Raw genomic sequence first — 12,630 nt, 5'->3', positions numbered from 1 at the left:
TCTCTAATTTTCTTGGGCCATTTATTTTAGTTGCTTGATTTATTTAGATAAGGTCAGTATTCTATTAGGACAGGGTATTAGTATATGATTTATCGGAGAATTATTATTATTATACAAGGAGAAAATTGTTACGAGAATAGATTAAGAGAATTCTTTCTTATTTTCTTTAAATTTTTTTTGGAAAAAAAATGGCTCTGAGAATTTACGACCCACTTAATCCGGTGCCTGTTTACCAAGAACAAAATGCTTTTGAGAGTTACTTAAATGTTGAAAACGAATCCATGGCGGCTGAGGGTTATGCTACGAGTAAAGAAGCGACTCTCAGAAAGATAGCTGTTAGAGTGATCTTGGAAGTAAGTGTGCTAATGAGGTTCTTGTTTTCTTGTTTCTGTTTGGTTTCCTGGAAAATGACTTTAAAATATAACTTTGTGGTTTTGTTTGGTTGACGAGAATACAAGGTAAGATTGAAAGAAAATGAAAGATATGCATGATATCTAGTTTCGTTGCCAAGAAAAAAAGAGAGTAAAAGCTTTCAGTTCTTTATTACAAAAAATGATAAAAAGTCCAAGAAAAAGAACGAACTGAACTACTAATTAATTTGTTTTGTTCTGTTGTGTGTCAGTTTCTTTATAAAGCCAAATTTTCTGGATTCTTCAACTTCTAAATCCTTGGGAAAATGATAGAATTGAAGAGAGAAAAAAAAAAAGGGGAAAGAATTGTACTATTAACTCCTGTTTTGTTTTTGTTCTTTGGAATTTCTTCCTTGTGAATTATTGATTCCATCAAGGTTTCTTGATTCTGTCTTATTGTTTTCCATGGTTTTTTGTGAAACGAACATGCAAACCCTTGTTAACCTACTGAGAAAATGATAGAGAGTCCAAGTAAATGAAAGAACTGTGAACTACTAATCATTTGTTTCGTTCTGTTGCAAGTCATTTGCTTTATTTGAGTTTCTTCTGGATTCTTGAACTTATAAACCCTTGTTTGCCTTCATAGAAAATGATAGAAATGAGGGGGAAAATGAAGATTTTTCTTTTGTTTTCATGTGAGTTTCTGGCCTTTTGAGAAAATGATAAAAACGACAAAAAAACGAAATAAATGATCAAACTCAATGTTTGTTATCTTATCTTTCCCACAATTATATGTTTTTTTAATCTTTTCTTTCACAGAATTAACTGTCTTTGATAGATTCCTGAGACTTCAGAGTATATTATGTTGCATGCAGAACTCTCGATGGGACAATTATGATGCGTTCGTACCATATCTTGCTTTGATTTACTTTGACTGCTTCATTTCACACAACCCACTTCCGGTAATACAACTTTAAAACCCCATAACTTTTATGACTCAGATTTTCCATATACATTCTTCATTAATGTCAATTTGTTCAATCAGAATCTGCTAAGAGATTTGCGAGAAGAGGTGGTTCTTATTGCCAACAGTTGCTTAAAGATTGCTTATGAAATGAGAGATAGCACCTTCAGACCCCTCGATTTTCTGGTAAATTAGTATGTAATTTGAGCGTATTTCATTCACTATTACTGTTTGTTTCTCTAATTTGCTTCTGTCTACATTTTATCTCTTAAAAGAAAAGAACACGTATGATTGAGCATGAGATTGTTATACTCCGAATGGAACTAGCGATAATCAGTGGAATTGATTGGAAAACGCGCGCTGTAACAGCTATCTGCTTTGTTAATATGTTTGTTCGAATGATTCCGGAGGCACGTCGTATCAAACAGCGAACCCTGAATGAGATCGTAATCCAAGCACAAGGGGGTAAGTTTTTGATTTTGATTGAGTTTTTGGTTAAACTTCTTTCTGTAAACAATATCTGATCTTAGTTTCCGAATTTTTATGATAGACATTGAATTTACAAAGTTCAGGCCTTCAGTAATTGCAGCAGCTGCTATTCTTTCAGCTTGCAAACTTAAGTATAAGGAGAACGACATGTACTATAATTGCTACAAGTTTCTTTTGGGTTTAAAATTTGTCCATGAGGTAATTAAATAGTCTTTTCAAGGCCATTGATATCTTAATGTTTGGTCTTGGGTTAGTCAGAACTAAAATGTCAATGTTGTTTCAGGAGGAATTGAATGCTTGCACGAAAAAGACTACTGAAATGTGCATATATAAGCGAATTGTTATTGAAGAAGATGAACCTGGAAGTTCATCTGAAGCTGGAGGGTCATCAAGCTCTAGAACTGGGAAAGAGCCACTGCAGGGAATATCAGGGACAAAGGATGCTAAAGTTCAAAAGATGCCCGGAAAAAAGCCACGGCAAGGAACAGCAATTCGACACAGACGAGGCAGGAGGCAACTCCCAACGATAGAGGAGACTGAAGATGAAACAGAAATTGGAGGTGAAGAGTCAGTCTCAGATATCCCAGAGATTTTGCCGGTTCGAAGAATCGAAGATATAGATCCGATGAACTTTGAACTTAAGTGGATACTGTGGGATGCTGATGCTGGAGAGACGACAATTGATTCCTCTCTTTTCCGACCTGGGGCCGAGATAACTCCAGGTGAAAATGATAATCCTTTCACCGCTAGTGCCACAAACGTTTCAGCTCATTGCTGCCGCACTATGTAGAATTACCAATGTTAGCATGAGAGAGCGAGACAGAAGTACTACTGAGCCATGAAGTGTAAATCACATTTTTAGATACTATACCGCATTGCTTTTTAGTTTTCGTTTTGTTGGCTAAGTGCCCTTATAGTCCTAAACAATTTTCATTAAAGGTGAAACCAGTAGCGGATCTAGAAATTTATGTAAGGGTGGACCAAAATAAAAACTAATTACACATAAATATTTTTATCTATTAATGTTTTTGTTAGAATGAGCCCAAATCTAGAAATTATACATATTAGTGTTTAAAAAAAAAATTGAGGGTGGGCCTGGATCCACCCCAGGGTGAAACTGAAATATATCGAACCATCGAATTTGCACTAAATTGTTTCGGAAATAATAAAAATTCTCGTGTTGTTATAATTTGTAAAAAAGGTTAAGAGCTCTGTTCCAATGATTTCGTTCTACATCAAAACAGAGTTTGTCATAGAACAACAATTTTTCTCTTTAGGATTTCACTTTCCGACTAACCCAACTATCTTTAATCCTAAACTTTATCCTAATGGAATCCTAATGATAAGTATATTGTTATTGTAGATAGAGTTCGTGACATTAATCCCCGTGAGATATGATATAACAACAAAATCCTCCTAAAATTTCGGAAATAACAAAAATTCTCATGTCTTTGAGTTTTAGATGCTAAAATTAATAATATTTATTAACTCATAACAATGTAAAAATTAAACGACTCACTAATATTTCGTTAATATTTCCGTTATTTCGAAAACCTCAAAAGAAATTTTGTTATTCTTTCATACATAAAGGAGATTATTGTCATTAACTCCTTTAGATATCCAACCAATATAATCCATAGTTTTATCTTGTAAATTATACAGTGAAACTCGATCCTAATAGAATACTATAAAGATTGGAGTAATTGCTGCAGTAGCTATTATCACAGCTGGTAAACTTACACTTAGCGAAATGCAGCCCATTGGGGTAAACCCGGTAATTGAATTGAACTAATGGATTGTAGATACCAAATTAGTCGATGAGGTAATTGTATGGGCCAAAATATTGCCTTGGGCTTTACCAGGCCCAAAGCATGAGACATCTATTATTAACCTAGGGAGTGGCCCAATTTTGGTTGGGCCTACTGTGAGATCCGTGTCATGAGCCCAATACATCTTCTAAGCTGGGCCATCCAAGTTGGGCCTTATCATCAAGCCACCAAGGATCCGACCCATGTTAACTACTAAGGGCCCAAAGTCTTACTCAGATTCTAGTACGTCTACTTCCTATTTCTATCTTTATCCTAATTCACTTAAGATCCTGAGTCTTATATGAATGAGGACTCATGCTACTCTAAAAGTAAGTGAATCAAAGTCTTTCCTATTCATTAAACCTCTACCACTATGGACTCGAAGTCCTACTAGGATACAAAGATCCTACGATTACTATTTAAACAGAGGTCATATATCTCACTAAGCATTCAATCTCAATACCACCTACTTGCTTTTAAGCTCTTGCTCCTAAGAGTTATACACCTACATCGTAATTCTAATCTTCGACTATCCTTTTGGTAACCCTTCCTTCCCTTAGCCCTTACTAAATAAGCCTTATTCAACCTTACTAACTTGAGTGTCGGAGTGCCTACGACAGACACCACACCGGTTTTACATAAGCTTTGCGCTTATTTGCTTTGTATGCAGGTTCAACGGATTGTCAGTGGCCTCAACCTCACAAGATCAGACCTCTTTCGGTAACTATAGATTTTAGCATCTACAGTTTGACACCCACTATGGAGCCTCTAGCAATCAACTCCTGTTCAGCAGCCTGCTAAATAGAGAATCACGTCATGATTGAAACCACTGACACTGCCTTAGCAAACCTGTGGCTAAGGTTGAGGCTCTCTCAGCATTAATGCAGCAACATGCAGACAAGGTCACGACATTGGAAGCTGAGAACATCAACATCCGAGTTGAGAATACCAATATCTGGGCTGAAAACTAGAATTTATGGGAAAAGGTAACATAATTTTATTCTCTTGATTTCCTATTCAACCAGATACCGGAGAATCGCTTCCGCGTCCCGGTAAACTCTATGCAACCTCTCATGACCCCATACCCCAAATCCTTGGCTTTAGACCCTTAGTCTTCCCAGCTTCAGTCATCCTTAATGGATGGCCTAGTTCCTGTAATTACAAACATAACTGACCCAACCATGCAAACATGATCCTTATTAGTCGACCCATCACTCACTTGAGACCAAATTACTCAAACCATCCCTAGCTAATAGCAACAAAATATCACCACAATCAACCATGCCATCAATGTGAGTGATCCACCTTATCTCCAAGTCCCACCTGGCTTGGTTCTTCCTTATGGGTCGAGCAGTCACCCGTACCAAATGCCACTCGGCTCGACTCACCCTCATGGGTCCAGTGGTCCTCAAATTACCTCCCTCACCATCCATGTTGGTAGAAGCACCCGAACTGTTACACTCGAGATGACTCATCCTGAAGGGATGAATAGAGAACCCAACACCCTGTTAACCAACCACCAAGCTACACTTAATGACTTGGCTCACCCTAATACGCCGAGTGGGAGACAAACACATCACCAAGCCATCAATGCAGATCTCCTATCTACTGCCATGCCCCTTGAGCAAATACTGGTGAAGAAATTGGCTGACATAGAGGCCATGATGAGGTGCATACCAGAGTCGCCACCCTAGCCAAGAAAAGCCATCCCTATAGCTACGTCGACTCTCCCTTTGTAGACTCCATAGCCCTAGCTGAGATGCCTCACAAATTTTCCATTCCAAACATGAGGTTTTATGATGGCACGACTAACCCGAATGACCAAATTGATTCATACAAACAATGGATGTTTGTCGCTTCAATACCAAGAGACCTGAGAGAAGCCTGCATGTGTAAGAACTTTGCATCTAGCCTCCCAGGACCGACTCTTAAGTGGTACACCAACCTCTCCCACAACACCATAGGTTTATTTGCCCAGCTCACTGACACCTTGGTCGATTAGTTCACTAGCAGCAAGAAATTAGAAAAGCTATCAGCTGACCTATACTGTGTCTGTCATAAACGGGGTGAACTATTCCAAGAGTATGTTAGTTGGTTCAATAAGGAAAAGATATCCATCCTATCCTGCAATCCCAAAATAGCAGTGGATAAAAAAACCATGAAGAGGTGGCGGAAAAATGATGGAAAGCATGTAAACAAGACATGCACGCTAAGATATGGATTATAGGATTCAAAACTTTAAATAAAACATAAATTAACATTATACTTTCTCCTTAAAGATTAGCTTTGATGAAGCCAAGATTCAAAGTTATGAACCCTCCACACTTTAACACCACCTTGAGAGAAAGAAAGGGTGACTACCTAAGAGAGAGTTTGTGTTTTTCCTTTTTGAGTGAACAATGAACCACTTGACCTAAAATGCAACCATTTGAATTTATATATACATGGGTCATTTTGTAATTCCTTCTTTTCACTTGTATGCCCTAATAAAATCTTATTCTAAAAAGAGCCAAAGCATTTATTAATTTGGCCTTTGAATAATCAATATTATTCAAGGGCCCATGTAAACTACACTAGTTTACATTAACAACCCATAAGTTTACCCTTTTGCCCTTTAACTAGTAAAAGGTTATTTTAGTTCATCTCATTTAACTTAATGTTTAAGATATAATAATTAAATACAATTAATTATTGCTTGACCATTTTAACCTTTAAAATGTCACGAATAATTTTCTATGTAACAATTATCATAGAAATGCCATCATTACCCTTGGAAGGTGCTAGCCCGCTTCGGATAATCATTTCTCTCTCTTATCATTCTCTAACTTCTCAAGGCTATTGATGCAACCATGTAGGTCCACCGTGGATTAGCCGTGAGCTGGTTTTGTATGAATCCGAAAACTTATCCAGAGGCCCAACGACTATGGTAAACATCTAGCAATATGCCATAGTCCCTAAACCACGATGAGGAAATACTTCATCAAACCTTTTTTAGATCATATGTACCATGCAGGTAAAGTCCCTCCATTGATATATCCTGATCGAGTACAGATTCATGGAACGTCAATATCCTACACTAGATCTTCTACCGAATCGTCAATCAATATGTCCGGAACTTGTCATCATGAACTTATTTTCTTATGACTAATAATATACTCTGGCTAGAGATTTTGATTTTTGACATTTATCGACGTTCGTTTAGTAACCCAGATCCGGATGGAGTCAGTAGTACTCTTGATCCTATATTTCCAAGTCAATAGATCTTGTCTTGACCATCGTTTGTTTCCGCATATGAACAACACATGACCAATTAGACTTTATCATACGAAATATGACTAGTCTGAGTAGTCTCGTATTTATACACCATATGAACCATACACATCCGTATCGGATCTGACCACTATGTCTTAAGTCAAAGGACTACATCGTGCACTGATATAACCAAACGATAAATCATTGACTACATGCTTTTCCAAGTGATTTGTCGTTATTTGGTCATGTTCGAAAAACAGTTCACCAACTGCTAATCCATACTTATGCCCCAGTGACATGACTATCATCGTCATCCATACTTATATCAACTCATGATATCTTTTGGAAGCATCTAGTATGCCTACTATGCAATATAGTTGCCCAAATTATATTGCTTTCGTAGGCAACCTTTTGATAAATTCATTTACCGATTAAATGAATCATCTGGATAATTCATATTTATACTTTATTTCAAATGCATGACTGAATAAAGGAAGCAATTTATATATATGAATTGAAGAACTCTTTTTTCTATTATTTTTGATATATTGATATAAGACAAAATGCTTTGAAACCGATAATACAAATGATTTCTAAGGCATACACTAATATTCACTAACAATGGACACTTTCAAGAAGGGGCTCCTCTCTGATAAGGAACTATAGAAAGACCTCACCAAGCTCGGCTGGAATACCATGGAAGATGCTCTAGCCTGAGCGATCATCCAAATTAGGTGGGAGGAGGACGAAATGAACCGTATGAGGTACACATCCTATGGTAACCACCAACAAAATTGAAATGACAATCACCCTGAACGTTGTTAGTATCAAACAAATCATACACCTTCACCACGTGACTCCAACAAAAACAATCAGAGACAGTATGATCGCCAACCCACCCGACCTACAAATCAACCATTTAGTTCTACACTATTCACAATCCTAGAGTACAACTTGAATATCAAGTTGACCTAAGGCGTAGCAGTAATGAAGGGGATGGGTCAAACAGTCAAGTGGCTGGTCAAGCTCAACTGTGACGTCAAGAGGGACACTACCAAGTGGTGCGAGTTCCATCATGACCATGGCCATAACATAGTCGACTGCATCGCTCTAAGGTTAGAGGTTGCAACCTTACTAAAGCGGGGATACCTTCAGGACCTGTTGACAGACAAGGCAAAACACCATTAACAGGAGAAGTGACAAAAATGGATCCTCCCTTCCCCTAGATCCAAAACCAGAAGGCTTCGGCCACATGAGATCCTGCGGGTTAGAATTCAGTGGAGTGAGTTACTGCTCGACCAAGAGACATGCTCGAGCCAACCATCACGCCGAAGCCCACTCTTCTCATCCACCCATACAAAACCAACTAAACAGATCATCCAGTTTGAAGATGATTAGCTAGTCACCCCAACCGCCCTACATCATGTTGCCTAGTCATTACTATGGCTGTAAGCGAGCTCACGACTTGGCTTGAAAGAGCTAGGTTCGGCTCGAATTTTGTCGAGCCAAGCTACGAACCATCCACTACTCAGTTCGATAGGCTCGTGAATGGTTTGAAAGAGTATAAGTGCTATTTTTTTAAGTATTAGGGGGTTATATGTAATTTATTATATCCTATATAAATTATCCCACTTCCTAAACCCTATCTTCTTTCTCCAGCGCCGACACTTTCTCCTTCCATTTTCTTCATCTTTTTTCTCCTTCGTCTTTCTTCTCCTCCTTTTTCCTTCTTCTTCACCTTTCTTCTTACTTCTCCTTCGCTTTTCCATCTCTTTCCTTCTCCTTCTTTGCTTTTCTTTTCTTTTCTTTTCTCTCCTCTTCTCTTTTCTTCTATCTCTCACAGTCGATGGAATTTTGAGTCATATATTTGTGGCTATTTGGCTTTGGATCTGATAATGGTTGGTGATAATTAGTGGGTTGGCTTTGGATTGAGGCTATTTTTAAGGATTGTTGGTGGATTGCTTTGGATTGAAGACTCATAAACGAGTAGTTTGCGAGCTGAATTCGAGCTCAAAATATTTAACAAACTCGAGCTTCAAGCCTGGTTTTCAAAGCTCGTCGAACCCAATCTCGAGCTCGAGTTTGTTAAATTTTCACGAGCCAAGCTTCGAACATCGTAGTGTTCAGCTCGGCTTGGCTCGTATACAGCCCTAGTCATCACCCTATAGATCACGAATATCCTAGTCAAGAGAATATTCATGGATGGAGGTTCCTCAGCCAACATTCTCTTCTTGGAAGCCATGAAAACAATGGGCCTAGATGAGTCAAATATCAATAGACCTCCCATCATCTTAGTCGGGTTTAACTCCGAATAGAAGTACACCATCGGAGAGATCGCATTTCCTATCTATGCCAGCGACGTGAATCGACATAGCACCTTCCTTGTACTAGACCCTAGTTAGTAAATTCATGAATTATTCGCGAATTATACGCCCACCCATATAATTTGCGTATTATTCGCAAACAGCTGTATTTTATAAGCCCAGCCGTATTATTCGCGAATTATATGCCTCAGCCGTATTATTCGCAAATTATTCCCATATCCAAATTTTTGCCGAATTTTTATAAATGTATTTTTCATCATTTTCCGTATCATATTTGTAAAATTCCAGTACCCTTTTTTTGCCGTACTTGTATATTTGAAATGTTATATAGATTTTAACCAAGTGGCCCATGAAAAGTGCTAAAACTAGGATTGATATTGCCGTATTTTTCAAAACGTATTATTGACAATGTGTTGTATTAAACCCGTATCATATTTTTTTTCGTATTCGAATTTTATGGCCGAATTTTTACAAACGTATTTTTCACCATTTGCCATATCATACCTGTAAAATTCTCGTACCGTTTTTTGCCGTACCCCTATTTACTAACTAGGTACTAGACTGCCCTTCACCATACAAAGTCATATTGGGCCGACCTTGGATCTATGACATGAGAGTCGTCCCATCAACTTTCCACCAGACAATCAGGTTCCCCACAAGATGGGGAGTGAGAGAAATCAGGGGCGATCTTAAGGCTTTAAGGGATTGTTACAAGAATGCATTGAAAGGAAAGTCCCATTCATTATAGCAACTACAAACCCACCCGACTTTTCCAACTGAGTCAGTCATCCATCCATAGAAGAGTTGGATGAGGTCCAGATTCATTCGGATCATCATGACAACACCATCGGAGAGATTGCCTTTCCTATCTATGCTAGCGACGTGAATCGACATACCACCTTCCTTGTACTAGATTGCGCCTCACCATACAAAGTCATACTGGGCCGACCTTGGATCTATGAAATGAGAGTCGTCCCATCAACTTTCCACCAGACAATCAAGTTTCCCACCAGATGGGGAGTGAGAGAGATCAAGGGCGATCTTAAGGCTTTGAGGGATTGTTACAAGAATGCATTGAAAGGCAAGTCCCATTCATTGTAGGAACTACAAACCCACCCGACTTTTCCAACTGAGTCAGATCATCCATCCATGGAAGAGTTGGATAAGGTCCAGATTCATCCAGACCATCCTGATAGGAAGACTAAGATCGGTTCCCAACTGAGTCTTGAGATAAGAGAGTGACTCATCAACTTTCTCAAGAAGAATCATGACTGTTTCACATGGTCCAACGTAAATATGAAAGGGATCAACCTTAATGTAATTGAGCACCACCTCCAAGTAGACCCTGACTGCCACCCGATCAAACAGAAAAGAAGAAAGTTCACTTTAGAGTGAAACCAAGTCATCAATGAAGTGGTAGATAAGCTGCTAAGTAATGGAATCATCTAGGAGGTGCATTACCCTGACTAGCTCGCCAATGTGGTAGTGGTCCGAAAGAAGAATGGGAAATAGTGAGTCTACATAGATTTCACGGACCTGAACAAGGCATGGCCCAAAGACTCCTTCCCACTCCCTCACATCGACATGCTGGTCGACGTTATAGTCGATCATGAGTTGCTTAGTTTCATGGATGCCTTCTTCGGCTACAATCAAATACTCATGTATCTAGGCGACCAAGAGAAAACAACTTTCATCACAGAGAGACGCACCTACTGTTACAAAGTGATGCCTTTTGGCTTTAAGAATGTCAAGGCCACTTACCAATGACTCATCAACAAAATGTTCACAGAACATTTGGGGGACACAATAGAAATATACATCGACAACATGCTAGTTGTAATGACTCTTTCTAGCTAGTATACTTGGAAAATATAATACGATAAAAACACATAAACATATAAGTAAAAGATAATGGGCCCAAAAATTTCTTTACTTTATATATAAAATTTTTTACATTAATAAAAGTCTCATGTACATAAGCTCAAAAATAGTAGACAGTGGTGCTATTTCCCTCCGCTTCTCGAAGTCTATCCGACTGCTTTTTACTTATTCCCTGCAAAAACATTTAGAAACAATGGGGTGAGCACTAGTTGCTCAGTAAGTAAATCCGCTACTCTATTTTTCTATCTCCGTTGTTCATATTCTGAATTCTTTCCTTATTGTCCTCTTTTTCTTCTTCTTCATTCTCTCTTTGGTCTTTCTCTTTTCTTTCACCATTTCTAATTCTCACTTCTCTTTTGTGCTAACTTTCTTTGCTATTTCTATTAAATTCTCTCTGTTCTTTCTTTCTTCTAATCTCCCACTACCCATAATAGGAATCATGGAATCATGCATAAATAAGATGCAAATGCACAAATGCATAGATATGCATTTTCTTTCTTCTTTTCTGTTTTCTTTTCTATTTCTTTCTATTCTTTCTCTCTTCTTTTCTTTCTTCTCTTCTTTTCTTTTCTTTCTTTTCTTTTCTTTCTTTCTTGCTTATTCTTTCTTATTCTTTGCCGATCAGACTCAGTTGAAGCATGGATTTGGAACCTTGGCCGTGTGAGTGAGGACTGCACTTTACGGAGTGTACAAATTCTTTTCTTCTTAGGCCACTCATTTAAGGTGGCGTGCATGTAGGTATTTCTTCTAGGTACAACCCTCATCCACATGCACTCTTACGGGCCGTACAAATTCTTATTCTTATTCTTAGGCCGCTCACTGAAAGCGGCGTGCATGCGGGAATCTTCTTCTTCTTGTCGCTCACGGGTTCCCCATCACAACAACCTGTTCTTTTCTTCTTTTAAAACATTCCAACTTTTTCTTTCTTTCTCTTTATTCTTTAACTTCTCATACATATGCATATGTTTGCATGTAGATGATTCATGCTTAATATTCTTTCTAAATGCAAATATTTAATGCAAGAATGCCATGTAGCATAAAGATAAGTCTTTCTCTATCATCTACAAGCTCTTATCAAGATCACAGATAAATACACTTATACATACACTTCTCTTGGACATTTCATCAAACATAATGCATGCATGCTCAAATTAAATTTTAGCTATATTTCTACTTCTTTCTCAAGCCACCAATATTTGGAGTAAAACTCCCTTAAATCAACACTAAACTTGGCCAGGAAAATAACTTCATAATTTTTCTCAAATTCAACCCAACTTCTATCAATCACCGCACAACAACTTCCACTTCTCATGGCTAGATTCTACTCATCCACAACCATCAATCTCATCAACAATTCTCAAAAGCATAAACACATATATACATATAAAAATTCTTTACTCACTTGATTTCTCAAATCATAGCTTGAGTTGGATTTACTTACCTTGAACTTGAGTACTTCCACTAGAATCTCTTTCTCTTTGGTAGACTTCCTCCTTCTCTAAAATCCTAAGCATAAAAGCTATAAGAATTCAACACTTTTAAAAATTAATCTCATATCTATT

General features: G+C 37.9%; 1 protein-coding gene across 1 annotated transcript; it reads left to right on the top strand.

Annotated features, from left to right (window-relative positions):
* The first annotated feature begins 188 nt into the window (after positions 1-188).
* LOC116138492 lies at positions 189-2,593 on the top strand. The gene is made up of 6 exons (XM_031424201.1): positions 189-353; positions 1,226-1,312; positions 1,396-1,500; positions 1,590-1,779; positions 1,865-2,001; positions 2,087-2,593. The coding sequence occupies exons 1-6, from the start codon at positions 189-191 to the stop codon at positions 2,591-2,593; spliced, it is 1,191 nt and encodes a 396-aa protein (XP_031280061.1).
* The last annotated feature ends 10,037 nt before the right edge of the window (positions 2,594-12,630 follow it).

Source organism: Pistacia vera, unplaced genomic scaffold (assembly GCF_008641045.1).
Source record: "Pistacia vera cultivar Batoury unplaced genomic scaffold, PisVer_v2 Contig341, whole genome shotgun sequence".
In the NCBI taxonomy this organism is placed as follows: Eukaryota; Viridiplantae; Streptophyta; class Magnoliopsida; order Sapindales; family Anacardiaceae; genus Pistacia; species Pistacia vera.
This window is presented reverse-complemented; position numbering and strand designations above follow the sequence as displayed.